A 13,842-nucleotide genomic window follows, 5' to 3' on the forward strand; every position below is an offset into this window, starting at 1 on the left:
TGGCCGGTAAAGGTAGCCCCTCCACCACTGCCAGGCTCAGTGACTCAGAATCCCCAAGTAGGAGCCCCGATGGTGCCAGGTATAGGGACAGGGAGCCAGCGCCTCTGGGACCTAGATCAGGTTCTTGAGAGAGGGGTGGCCACAGCAAGGGCTTAAGGAGAAACCTGCACGTTCTGCTGCTCAGGCAGAATCGGAAGCCCCACTCCACTTCCAGCTTGGGCCGAAGCGCACGCCGGGAGGCAGCGCGTGGAACGTCCTTCGAGCTGGCCTGTGCCCTCCCTGCACCCGCAGCACAGGGGCCCCTCTTGGTTCTGCTTTGATACGATTAAGCTAAGGGGGTTGAAATAAAACCATGAGTAGGCGCAAAGCCAGGCGATCCGGAGGTGGCCTGAATTGTTAATTAGGGCCTAGAACCTTCGGGGAAGAGACAAGGTTTTTGTAAAGTGGGTGAATCTACAAGAGCACCTTTGCTCACCTGCTGCCTTGTAGTAACGGTGCGGATGTGCTTTTCTAGAGCTGACACTGCATGGTGACCGTGCCCATGTCTCTAACTCTGGGTGGACCCACCAGGGCGGCACAGTCGGGGAGGGGATCCCCAAGCCCGGGCCACACTCAACAGTGGGCACCTCCGAGCCAGAGGACGGCTGTCAGCACTGTCCTCCCGCTGCAAACGTCCGAGCCGTTTCCAGGCAGTCGGGATGGTTTATTTTTTGAAAGGAAAGCCTTGCAGGCAGCTGTGGTTGTTGTCGGAAACAGAGAGAAGGCTCTCAAGCACACCGGTGGGGAGCGGAGGGACAGCAGCGCACACGAGGGCAAGGCGTTCACGCGAGCGGTACTTACTTCTGTTCACGTGAACACCCGTCACGAGAGCACATGAAAATGACAGAATGGGATGGCTTGAGACAACACTGCAAAATTAATTGAAATTAAAAAAGAAGCTTTTTTCGATGGAGGAAAAGGCAGGGGTACAGACGTTGGCTGCGAATCTACTGAGGCTGGTCCCTTCCTGGGGCTGAGGTGGCAGAGCGGGCAGTCCACCTCGGGGCCTCACCTGCATATTTGGAAGGAGAAAGTCACGACCCTGCCTTCTCGGGCTTGGGATAATGTGAATATCAAGAAGAAAAGCACCCAGGGAGAGCCTGGTAAGAAAGCGAGGACCACAGCGTTGGAATGACACGAGGTCGTTGCTAAGAGCCTGACGAGGGCTCCCGAGCCATCCTTTGTCCTCTGCAGCTTGGCAAGTCTAAGTCAGCATTCCTGGCGGGGGAAGGCGCCCCACGGATCTGTGCTTTGCTTCAAGTCTACACCGTGAGCCGACAGCCCGGCAGCTAATAATGCGGGGGTGCCGGATCCGGCCACGCGCTTGGGGCCGGCAGAAAGTCGCTGTGGAAAAGAGTCACCAGAGAGCCTGAGAAGCAGAGCGAAGGCCCTCGCCGGGCTAGCCCATCCTGCCCTCCTCAGTAGCTTGATTACTCTCAGTTCATCACGCTGACATTATTCACTGGATCCTCCTGCTGCAGAGATCGTTACGTTGCTAAGCAACCACTGGGTTCCCGGGTGGAACACGCAGGAATCTGTCGCCCTGGTTTAGAACAGACACATGCACGCGCACACACCCTCTCTTGGATCAGCACTCTGTGCTGCCTTTTACATCAAATCCATATGGAAACAGAAGTAAAACAAGAATTGAGAGCTAACTGACGCTCTCAGAGGCGCGTTGTTATTTCATTAGCCAGAACCGGTTAACTGGGGTGGGGGAAGGAAGATTCAAGTGGCTTTTCCAGTGTGTTTCCAGACTCCATCTGGCTCTTGAACAACCACTGAATGCGCGCCAGAGGCCGCTCGGTGATGCCGGCTAGGTGTGTCTGTTGTCCCGCACGCGAGCTGGGGCAGCGGCTCTGAACCCGTTTGGCACCAGACTGTCCCAGCGTGCCCGTTCACACCTCTGCGTTTTGGTTACCAGGGGCTTCTCGTGAGCAACCTGTCTCGCGTGGACACGACCCTTATTGCCAAAGTGTTCTTATGAAGTGGCCCTGGGACGGGAGGTGGGGAGGGCCACCGAGTCATTCTCACGCTTGCCTAAGGCCTGAGCACTGCCGTCAATGTGTCTCCCTGACTCCACGCCTGGGGTGTGTTGGTGCCTCTGATACTCAGCCCTCACGGCTGCCATGGCCCCAAGCACCACCGGGGGCCTCAGCCCCCCGTCGGTGTGCAGTGTCATTGTTGGCTGAATGGCGGGTGGATACTGTTTAGCTTGTGGCCTGATTGGCACGTTAAGTGACTGCGAGTGCAGGTGGGTGCCTTGGGTCCATCAGGAGCCTGGGTCCTCCTGCCAGAACATTCACATCCAAGCAGGTCAAGAAGGCGCCCCGTTTTCAGGGAGCAGCATTCACCCCGAGGTGCTCCTGCTGACCGATCCTAACGTCAGGACTGGGAAATGAGAGCCTAAGAACCACACTTGCGATTGGCAGTCGGGTGAGCACGGGGAAGGGCTGCGGCCGGCCTGGAATAACCCTTCTCAAATACCGTCTACAAGGAAGCACACTGGGAGCAAACGTGATCCCCTGTGCATAGCGCTCACCCAGTCATCTACACTTCCATGCACTGACATCTCCTTCCTGTTTTGCTCAGGGCCGTGAAACGGTAAAAGCCCCGTGACGACGTCCACGTTAAGGGAATGCCGTTGGGCAGTTTCTATTACTGAGTCAGCTTTGAAGCCCATGCTCTGGGACCAGCTGGGCGGAGAGAACTTTCTAACAACCCAAATTGATTTATTTTAAAGCCAGAAGGCTCTGAGGATAATACTGCAGAGCCAGGAAGGCTCTGGAGGCACTGGCCAGGCGGGGGCGTCCAGCTGTGTGGGGCCTCGGGAGGATGACTTTCCTCCCCCGAGTCCATCTGTGCCCCTGGGAGGCGGAGGCCGGACCGAGAAGATCTGGGTGACCTAGAGGGGCCTTGCCACGCCCTCTGGATGGAAGCTGAAGGGGACCCCCACAAGCTTACGTCCACTGCTCCCTCAGCCCGGCACACACCGGGTGAAAACGAGACTGACTCTCCGCAGGCATGGGAGTGCTGGACACAGAGCCGTGCGTCTGTCTCGCTCTGGAAACGATGTCTGGGTTGTCTGGGCCGCCAGTCAAAGTGCAGGAGTCAGGCAAACGGAGCTGCCGTTCTGGGTTCCTGAGGCCCTTGGCCTTCGAATCTGCCCCGTTGTCTGCAGAGCACAGGCCCCCCTGGCGAAGGGCACCTGTGCCACCGTGAGAGCCGCTATACTGTACGGCTGCCGGTAACCGTGACACGGAGGTCAGGTCCTGGGACGGCCACCCTCTCGCAGGACGCACGCCGTCCTGCTCTCCCCCACGGCCCGCCAGCCCTCCCTTGGCATGGAAAGCACTTTCTGGCCTCCAGGCTTTGTGCCTGCTGTCCCCCGTGCCTGGGATGCTTCACTCCTGGTTTTCTGCTCATCTGGCTCCTTTTTGTATTTCAGGTTGTTCAGGTCACTTCCTTTGGGACTGTCACCTCCTTCCTGCCTGTGTTCACTCGGACTTGTGAATACACCCCCGTTCCTTTGTAGCACTTGGTGCACTTCGGGTTTGTCGTGTTTATTACTTGTCCATTTTCCCCCTTGAGAGTGCGGCTCCCCAGTGGAGGAGAGACCTGCAATGTCTTCCTGTTCAGGGAGGAGTCCCCGGGCTCAGCACAGTGCCTGGTGCGGGAGAGGTCATCGACAACTCTGTGTCTGCTGCCTAGCCTCCGAGGCCCAGGCCTCTGCGGGCGTGTATCCTACCTGCTGCTCTCCACCCTCAGGCCTGGCCCTGGGCTCCTACATAAGAGCAGCTCAGGGACTCCCGGCCAGTGGACTCCGGAGGCCCTGGGCCAGGCTGGGCTTCCAGGCTCAGGGATGGAGTGTCCCGTCGCCTTCCCAGCTCTGCAACCCCCCCGCCCTGAGACATGTGACTTCAAGCAAAACACCAAGTGCTCCAGAATGGGGAGAAAACCACTTATGCGGAGCCCTCCAACGCCACGACATCCTCAGGGGTCGTCGATCACCAAGGGCTTTGGAGAGGAAAAAGCACTTGCACGCGAAGGCCATCCTTGCAGCCGCGCACAGCACTTCCGCCTGTGCCTGTCTAAGGGGGCACGGCCGCTGTCTTCCTGACTTCGAGCTTCCCGGGAAGCCTGGGGCTCCACAGAGTCCTCGCAGATGCCCTCAAACCACAGCTTTCTTCGCTCTGATCCAGGATGAGGTTACTTCCTGGAAAAATCAGGCTGGGCGGTGGAAGGAGCGCTTTCCCCGGAGTGCCTGGCGGCTCCTTCCTCAGTGGGACGTTCTAAGATGGGGCCGAGGAGGCGCCTCCAACGTTTGGTCCTAAGGAAAGCTGCTTGATCATGTTCTTGCCAGCATATCTGTAATCGAGACATCTCCAGATCCGTGTCCTCTCTGGTTTTGGGGAACAGACAGGAGCTGTGGGGCTCAGGTCAAGTCTCATGCCTTCGGGTGAGCGAGGGTCTCGTCCACCCTGGGCTCTAGCGGGAAGTGAAGATCTCATGTCCTCGGGTGACCGAGGGTCTCGTCCCACCCTGGGCTCTAGTGGGAAGTGAAGAGTCTTAGTCACTAAGAAGCACCCAAGGGGGCAGGTAACCCCAAAGAGGTGAGCTCCAACACTCGGCCCTCTCTCGGGTGATCGAAACAGTTTCTGTGGAGAGAGGATTTGTGCACATGGTCACTTTTCATTCTCCCTACGGAAATGCCTTTGCTTCTCCTCAGGAGGACGCCCTGTGTGCAGGTCCACGCCTCGCGCTGCCCAGGGCCACTCTAGCCCGAGAGCCTAGATGCATTTAAAAGTAGCAGGGACCCCCCTGGCAGGGGGTCTCCAATGGACAAATACCCAGGCCTGTCCACCAAGGCAAGACCAAGCAAAGGAGAGGCTTGCCCCTGGGGGCAGACGCACGTGTGAGGGGGCAGCCTGGCCTGCCTCGGGTCGCTGCCCAGCAGCTGTCACCCACCTCACCCTAGTCAGCAGCCTCACGGCTGCAGCTCACATCTGCTTAGGGCTTTGCCCAGTGAGGCCATGAGATCAGCAAAGCTACAGTAGCTGGCGGAGTGCCCAGTGCAGCCCCGGAAGGTGATGACCTTCCTCTTTGTCCTTGGGGCTCAGGGCCATCGGATGCCCAAGCCAACTCAGTGCCACCCTTGGCCGAGAGCCAAGAATAGGATGCCCCCTCTGGGTGCTCAGCAGTGCCAGAGGCCGCGGGGTGACTGGCCTGGCCTACCATCAGCCACCGGGTCACCAAAGAGCAGGGCTCCGGCATGCAGCTGGGCTCAGGTGAGCCGCAAAGACCTGGGGACGGCCTGCCCTCGGTGATCTCAGCCCTGTGGACAGCTTGGGCAGCTGCCCCTTCCTTCCGGGCTGATTCCTGGCTCCCGCAACACCTCTAGAGTGGAACCCTGAGACACTTCCTGGGATGGAGGTTGGGTCTGCCTTCCGGTGCGTGCTCCGCCCCTCTGACCTTCGGTCTGTTCATGCGCACATGGGAAATAACGGCTGGCCCTGTGTCAGCGGTGCTGGTGGGGCATGATGCCCAGCATTCGGGGAGGCCTTGATAGATGTCGGCTGATGTTCTCATTCTAAGTGAACTGGGTTATAAATAACAGAACAGACCGGAGGTAGCTGTTCTTGGCATCAAAGCATCGCTTGGAGGTGGTCCTGCAGCTGCTCTTGAGAAATCCAACAGGATTCTGCCAGGTGACGTCTGCTCTGAGGCCCCTCCCACCGAGGGAAGTGCAGGCGGGGAAGCCTTCTGGACACGTGTAGCTTGACACCCACTCTCCCCCATGCCTCCAGGAGCTCACCGGTTGGGAAGGGAGTGGAGGCGGCGAGCAATCCAGAGGCTGCTGGTTCAGGGCGGGAGGGCTCGGGGCAGCAGGGCTCAGGCCCTGAGCAGCCCTTGAGTCATCCCTTCAGCCTCTTCTGAGCTCAGACACTGTCAATGAGGGGAAGCGCCAGGCCAGGCCCTCAGCCTGAATCCTGGCTCGGTCTCCTGCTGCGCATGGGGCCCAGCCACTCAGCACCCCACTTCCCACTTCTGGAGAGTGGGTACAATCAGTACCCACTCCCCTGCACTCACGGGCCAGCATCCTGTAAAATGTGAAGCATTAAAGATAAAGCATCTTCATTCCTGTGCTTTCACGTGATGTAGCAAAAAAGAACCATATTCTCACATACGGGGAAAGGGCAAAACCGGCCAGTTTTAAGATTTTCTTTTCAGACTTTTAAGTATATGATAGTTGTAGGTATGTATGTGCAGATGTCACCAGAAGTGGGGACTTTCTGCAGACTTTCTCTTTGACTGGGGGTATTATTTGAACATCACGATTAGTGGTACAGTCCCCATTAAAAGACAGAAGGTCACCCTGCTTCTCTCTACCAAGGCTGGCCAGTAAGTATTTCCCCGAGCGTAATGGGAGCCATCCGAGGAATTTACTTATGTCCACACTGAAGGTAACTGGGAAAACTGTGGCTCTCGGCTCGCCTCAGCAGGCCCAACCAGAGGGGTGTTGCTGGTTAATGGACTGAGACGTTTGAGTCAAATGCCTGTCCGGAGGGAGCACGAAGACAGGCTCGTTAGTCAGAGCGACGGGATCTGGGTGCGGACACTGGTGCGGGAGGCCAGGGAGGAGCTGCAATGCACAGTGAGTGGGGAGGACTGCCCAGTACCGTACGGGTCCTGGTGAGATCACCCCAGAGCTCTAGGCGGACAGCGAGCTCGGCATGCCTTGCCAGAACCTTCTGGCTCCGTTTAGAACTCACCCCTCCTATTCTACCCCCAGCTGCAACAGCAGCACCTTGAATGCTGAGGGAAACTATGAATGGTCACCCCATGCACGTGGGGTAGGGTGGACACCCTCTTCCGTGATGCCTGCCTGCTGGGCTGGGCTGGGCTGGCCGGGGGCAGGGTGCATTCCCCTCTGAGCTCACTAGTGAAGCCACAACCTGGCACCTTCCTCAGCTCTCCAACCCGTCAGTGACGGGAAGAAGCGAGAAGGATCCATGCACAATTAATCATACACGCACACACGTGCCGACCCACTCACTCTCCTCTGGCACGGCTACTTCCTACAGCCAGCTTGGCCAAGCTTGGTTTTGGCTTCCGCGAGGCTCCAGAATGACCTTACAGGGGGTCCTGGCAGAGATCTGGAGGACACAGAACGACAGGGACCAGAGCTCCTCTTTGGAAGCCGCAGTGGGGATGGCCTCATGTGGCTGCATCTCATGACAGGTCTTTACTTGGGGAGCGCAGCGTCCTGCCAGGACGTGCACAGCGCTGTGCCAGAGTCCAGGAGAGCGGGGTGGACGGAGCGCAACAGGTGCGGCCAGCGCGAAGGTGTTCTGGATTCCCCTCTTCACGTCCGCTCTGGCTGCTCCCCGGGGGCGCTTCCTGGTCGTCCCTCACTGGACGAGACCAGAAAGCCAGCACCGGGCGTCTGTGTCTAAGCCAACTGTGGGACTTACCTTGGAGCGAGGCTGGCAGGCTTGGTTCCCGTGGGCGAATCCAATCCTTCCCCCGGCTTTGCCGATTTCTCTCGGTTCATTTGCTGTAGGATTGAGTTCAATTCACTGATCACGTTTGCCTTCGGGCCTGAGCGAATCGGGCTTCTGACCTCGGAGACGTCCCCCCACAACTTGGAGGTCCTTGGCGGCGTAACCTTCGGGGCCCCAGGCTGGGTGCTGCCCGGCGGCGGCGGGGGCGCCGGGGGAGGGATGACAAAGCTGTCCACGTCCTCCTCCACTAGCGCGTCCTGATAAAGTGCATTGCTTTTGGGAATGATGGGCTTCACTTTTGGCTTCGGAGGTACTGGGGGCTTGTCCACCGTAAATGCTTGCCCATCTGCATAGACTGTGCAGGTGTCCACGTTCTCCCCGCCTTCGGAGGACAGGGTAGACATGCTGGACACCGTGGAGATGGTGCTGGTCGTCTCGAGATGGTGGTCGCTGCTGCTCCGGCTGTCCACCTCCTCGATCCCAGAGTCCGTGACCGCGTCAAAGTTCTCGGGGGGCGGAAGGAATGAGGCAGGCAGGCAGTTGGAAAGGCCAGCCGGCTTCTTACTGTCTGCACAGTTGGCTGGTTGGCTGGGGTTCAACGAAGGGGACTGGGAGGTGTCCTGTTTCTTCTGCTTGACCAGGTCCGTGAGAGCGGGGACAGAAGCGATACGGTCATCGGGGATATCAAAACTATTTGCGAATTCCAGGGGGGGAGGCAATGGCTCTGTAAAAATAAACTCCTCATCCAGATCCACGGATGCCAGAGGGGGAGGAGGGATGCGGAATGGTAAAATCACCGCCTCTTCCACAGAGCCCGCGGCCACAATGGTCCTGCCAGGCACGGCGGCGGCGGGCTCGGGGCTGGCGGCGATCTGTAAAGCACCGTCGGTTTCGGGAGCGCCTTCCGGCACCTCGGACAGCGAGTGGTCTGGCTTGGCCTCCACATCGGCTTTCTCTTCCTCTTCCTGCAGCAGGTGGTCGGTGGTGGCAGCGTCCACGGTGTGGACCATCAGCAGTCCGGCCGACCTCTGCTGGGATGTGTCCACAATGTTGATGAGCATGTGTTTCTTGTCCTCGCCCTTCCGGTCCTTGCCCAGCTCCGTCTCATACTTGTTCTCTGTCTCCTGCCGCCTTAGGGGCCCCCGTGTGTTCTGCCTGGTGACCGGAGGGAAGCCTGCTTCCACGCTGGGCCGCATTTTGGTATCGATATAGAGAGGTTTGTGGAGGTCGGCCTTGGGGGCCTCCCCCTTGGGGCCCTGTTGGGACTCCTTCATGGCTCGGTCCCTTGCGGACAGCGCCAGGGCCAGCGGGGAGCTGGGGTCCAGCAGCCTGCCCGTGAGAGGGTGGACGTAATTCTCAGGGCTGGCCGCGCTGCTGCTCTTGGGGGGCACCGCGGGGCTGCTCTCGGGGCCCTTGGCTTTGGATGTGGAATTCAGCGGCCTGCTGGCCTCCCCCTGAGCTGTGGCCTCGCCACCACCCACAAAGTGGTTCTCAGGCTCCCTGGGTGCTGCGCCCGGTGTGGGCAACGACAGTGGCTCGGTGCCATCCTCCTCGCCGAAGCCGACCTCCTCAGGGAAGTTGGAGGAGCGCGCCCGGGGGGCGGGCGGCCCCAGACCCACGTCCTCGTCCCCCAGGTCTGTGGAGAGGAAGGCCGGGGAGTTCCTCCTGGCTTCCAGCCGCTTCTCCCGGTCGCGGACGGCCCCGGCGATGGCGGCGGCGAAGGGGCTGCTGACGGTCAGGCTGTCGTCGGGGCGCAGCTGGCCTGGCTGCTCGGGGGCCTGTGGGTCGATCTCCGTGCTGCTGCCCTGGCTGCTCTTGCCGCTGCTGCTGGTGGAGGGCTCCTTCACGATGATGGTCGGGATGGGGATGGAGCACGTCTTCTCGGGGCTGTCCTCCACATTGGACTGCTTCACCAGCATGCCCTTCCGCCGGGCGGGCTTGGCGGGGACGTACACGGCTTTGCTTGCGATCCTCCCCACCTCCGAGTACGGGTTCTCCGGCATCTGGCCCCTCTTGTTGCGGAAGTTGGCCTGGGCGGCGGCGCTGCGACTGTAGAGGTCCTCGGAGTCCAGGGAGTAGCGGTCCAGCTCCCGCCGGTAGTACAGCCCCTTGTCCCTCATCACGGTGGCCACCGTGTCTGAGCGAGCCGCGGGGGGCACCTTGGCAGCGGAGTTCTGATTGAACGCCGGCTTGATGGTCCCATAGACTCTGGGGGTTGGGGACTTGGGGCAGTTGTAGGTGGTGGGGGATGGGGGCGGGGGGGACGGGGGCACGGACTGCGGTGGGGGGGGGATGTCCTCGGAGGTGTCGGGCATGGACAGGCTTCTGGTGAACTTCAGCATCGGAGGGGCCAGGAATTGCCGCTCTTCCTCCGTTATTCCTGCAAGGACAAGGCGGGCTTAGTTTTAAACCGCGACAGTGACGTCCCGCCAAGCTCCTAGGTTTGTGCGACACGCTATGGCTGCACGCTCACAATGAACCGCAGTGCACACTTGTTCACGGAACACAGCACAAGCCACAATGGCAAGAGCTTACGTGGCCCATCCGAGCCCCCCAAGGAAAAGAAAGGAAACGGGGAAAGAAAAAAAAAAAGGTGCTGGGAGGTATCGAGTGCGTGCTGTTGAGATGTTCTGCGTGCGGCGGCCAGAGCAGCAGCGGGAGGGACGTGCGAGGAGGCCAGGGCATGTGCCCGGGGCCACGAGCCGCGTGTGAGCACGTGGGTGTGCGTGAACACGCGCTGGGGCTGGGCTGGGTCAGGATGCATCTGTCCTGTCGGGCTTGGCCAGGGCCCTGGGGCTGTTTTTGGCCCCGGGGGCAGAGGCTGTCATGATGCCCATTGGAGACCAGGCCCCTGTGACGTGGACGGTGCCGCTGCCGAGGGGCGTCAGAGCTGGCTTTGCCCGCGTGACAGGAGCCCAGTTTGTCGCCTGACTTCTCTGGGCCACCTGAGGCCTTGAGGGCGTTGGCCTCCCTCAGGAGGATGGCTGTGAGGCGGAGAAGGCCCTTCTGGCTCTTGAACACGCCCATGAGGGGTGGGGGCCCAGACTCCTCTTTAACCCAAGGCCCCAAGCCCAGCCAGGAGCAGCTTCCAGAGCAAACTCTGGGCCACTGGCCTCAGGAGTCCCTCTGGGTCCTCCTAAGACACTCTGGGCCAGGCTGAGGGGCCAGGCGCGTTCCACCATTACCACTAACCCGGGTCAGCACTTGGCACAAAGTCAGGGCGTGCCCCAGGACCAGACCTGGCGAAGCAGCACCTGTCGGGTGCGAATGTGCCCAGGGGCCTGGTGTGGTGATGGCGGGCGTCCGGCCTCGCTGGGCCTGACTCCTCTGTGCAGGTCGACTGGGCAGGGCTTACAGACTCTTTCCAGCGGTCTGAGATATCGAAACATCAACAGAATGCACTCCAGGAGACGGGAAGCGGACACAGACACAGACACAGACAGATGGGAGGGACTCGGGGCTCACGCTGGGGGCATGCGGGTGTTCAAAGAGGTAACGGAATGAATTACTTCAAATAAAAAAAAACTTCTAGGACAAACTAAAATAATTTATTCCAATGAAAATTTCCATTCGATAAGGGTATTCCCAATTTAACGTACTCCTGTGGGAGGGTATTTTGGTATCGAACAGACAGATTACTAAAAGGCCTTCTTCTTGACCGTTTGTTACACGTGGGCTGCCTGACAGCGATGGTCCCAAGGAGTAATAATTTAAGAATACACCTTATAGAGTAAGTACAGGGTTGCATTCAGATCACAGATTCCAAACCGCAAGGTTCACTAACCTGATAGAAAGATTCTGCTGTCTGACAGGAGGAAATCAATTGTTATTAACCAGGTACAGAGCCGGGGACACAACATGGCGTCTGCGCTCCTCTGCGGTGGCCCTGCACTCCTGGGAGGGCAGGTCTTAGGAGCCAGACGCCACCTCCACCACAGTCACTACCGTCTAGTCACTGCCTGCTGTGATGACAAGGAGCCAGGCCCCCAAACAGCAGTGCGGGAGATGCTTCCAGAAATCAACCCGCAGCGTCCCCAGGGGCCAGCCTGGGATGGCTGGGGCCACCGGTGTCCGGCAGTGGCCCAGCTCCTTGAGAATTTACGTGGTAAAGCCAGTGCTGGAGCTTCTCACAAAGGGGCTGCCTGGCAGGGTCACAGTCCCCTTGCCTGGAAGCGTCAGTAAGTGTCACCGGGACATTAACAAGGAGGTACGGGGCTTTCTACGACACACGGTACATTGGTTTGTCCGAGTTCTAGAACCTGGCCCCACCACCCTCGAAAGTATGTCCACCGAGCTCGTCCTATGCAACATGGCAGCTTCATTCCGGGCAATATGGGGAATGTGGGGATCGCACTAAGCAGGGGACCCCCTCCACCGGCCACTCTGATCCCCACAGGTCGAGGGAGGGGGCTTCCCGGACCACCCCGGTCTGCCCTCTGCCTCCCTCCTACACATGCCCCCTCACCCTGCTGGTGTTAGCACAGATTACGTGCTCGCAGGCTGGATTTTGTCCCAGCAGGTAGAAGGGTTCTAGTCTGCTGGGGCACTCAGAGGCCCCTGGTGGGTGGGCTCGGGGCGCGGCTCTGCCCTGGGGCCTCTGCGGGCTTCCCTGAGAGCCAGGGGCAACCTCTGGGGTGTAGGCCATGCTTCTTACCTATTGATTTCTGCCTTCGCATCGTACCTCGGGGAAGGCCCAGAAATGGGCCTTTCGGGCTCCCGGGAACCGTGGGCGTCATCACAGCGATCCCCTGTCGTTCGTACACGGACTGCAAACCAGAGAGCCCGGAGTGAGATGGGCCCCGACCAGCCCCACCCATGGCAGTCAGGCCCAGCAGCCTGGGCAGCGGGCATCTGTGACCCAGCTTCCCGCACTGCTCCCAGCAGCAAGTTGCATTCAGCCGAGGCTGATGGGACGACCAGCTTCAAAGACCCAGAAGGGGCTCTCCCTGAACACTCTGCTGGCTCCTGCCCCCTAAATGCCAGCGTGCTCGGGGGAGCCGTGCTCTGGCCGACTGGCCCGAGTGAAGGGACCAGGGCCGATGCTATATAGGAGAAGGCACACAGCGGCGGGCAGCGCAGGAGCCCCGGTCGCCCTCCACATCTCGGTACAGAGCGGGCGGGGTGCTGGTGTGAGCGAGCCGCTGCAGGGCCGCCCCGGAGCTCCGAGGCATAGAGCCCGCGGCAGGTGGGCCGGCCCAGCAGGGACCTAGTGCTCACCTCCTCCACTTAGGAAGCGATTCCCGTGCAGCCCCCACCCAGCCTGCCGCTTCCCTGTCTGTACGGGGCTGTTGGCCGCCCCCCACCCCGCGGCATCGGGGGTGACTCTGAACCTGGGGGAAACGTGTGCGCGCTCGTGCATGTTGTGCTCAGGCCCCCGGACGGTCTTCCTACTCACACCGTCTCCCCGGGGCTTGGGGCGTCCGCCTGGTTCTCAGCCCGAGCCTGGGCTGGAGAGCACTGGGGGTGGGGGCGGGGAGCGGGGAGCATGCTGGACGCGGGCAGAGGCTGCAAACAAGGCAGGCAGCGAGGATGGTGGGCAGGGCCGGGGGGAGGCTGGGCCTGCACGGGGAGGTGGCCCGGAGCTTGTGGGAGCCTCCTGGCGTTCTGGAGATGACGGGGGTCCCAGGACGAGCATGTCTATTGTCGTCACTAGCAGTTGCCTCTGTTTTAATGTGCGCCACACAAAATTATCCTATCCATGGGCGATGTTTACGGGTGTGACCGTCAAAGATGAGATCAGGGGAAACCAAGTGACTCAATGTGAGGTGGGTTCCGAGAAGGTACTAAGGAATCGGGACTGGGTCACTCAGACCTGCCACCAGGCACGGAGACAGAGCGCAGGTGGCCAAGTCTGGGAGAAGGTGAGGAGCACCCTGCCCGCGCAGCTCGGAGCGCGGGAGCTGCCACCGCCTGGATGGCCCACCCACCATCCCCCAGGGCACGGCCACTCACGTTCATGTCCGAGACGGACGGGAAGCACCGGCTGGTGGGCCGCTGCTTGATGGTGGCCACCCTGGACTCCATGGCCACGTTATCAGCAGCGCGGGATGGCTTGGAGGCCGGGACTATCTCCTCGGGTTTATCTGCAGCGTGAACATGATGGTGGGAACAGGTGTCAGTGGTCAAGCCCCTGAAACAACCAGGGGTCTGTCTCTGGCAAGGTGCCCTTCACACGTGCGCAGCGATTTCCCTGCTCTGGCCTCGACCATGCAAGCGGGTGCACCGCACCACGGCGTGGAGCACGCATGCATCAGTCTGCCACATGCACTCACAGTGTCACTCCAGGGACGCGCACGCG

The 13,842-nt window shown here is 60.3% G+C and overlaps 1 protein-coding gene across 2 annotated transcripts in view; it reads right to left on the reverse strand.

Moving 5' to 3' along the window:
• Positions 1 to 13,842, reverse strand: part of SHANK2 (SH3 and multiple ankyrin repeat domains 2) — a 472,550-nt gene that overhangs the window by 2,529 nt on the left and 456,179 nt on the right. For both annotated transcript variants that reach the window (XM_040639603.1, XM_040639604.1), the window contains 4 exons: positions 13,497 to 13,627; positions 12,199 to 12,310; positions 11,329 to 11,349; positions 7,515 to 9,924 (listed from right to left, as the gene is read on the reverse strand). In XM_040639603.1, coding sequence (XP_040495537.1) covers positions 7,515 to 9,924; positions 11,329 to 11,349; positions 12,199 to 12,310; positions 13,497 to 13,627 — 2,674 coding nt within the window. The remainder of the gene's footprint in view (positions 1 to 7,514; positions 9,925 to 11,328; positions 11,350 to 12,198; positions 12,311 to 13,496; positions 13,628 to 13,842) is intronic.

This window comes from Ursus maritimus, unplaced genomic scaffold (genome assembly GCF_017311325.1).
Source record: "Ursus maritimus isolate PB19 unplaced genomic scaffold, ASM1731132v1 scaffold_23, whole genome shotgun sequence".
NCBI classification, from domain to species: domain Eukaryota; kingdom Metazoa; phylum Chordata; class Mammalia; order Carnivora; family Ursidae; genus Ursus; species Ursus maritimus.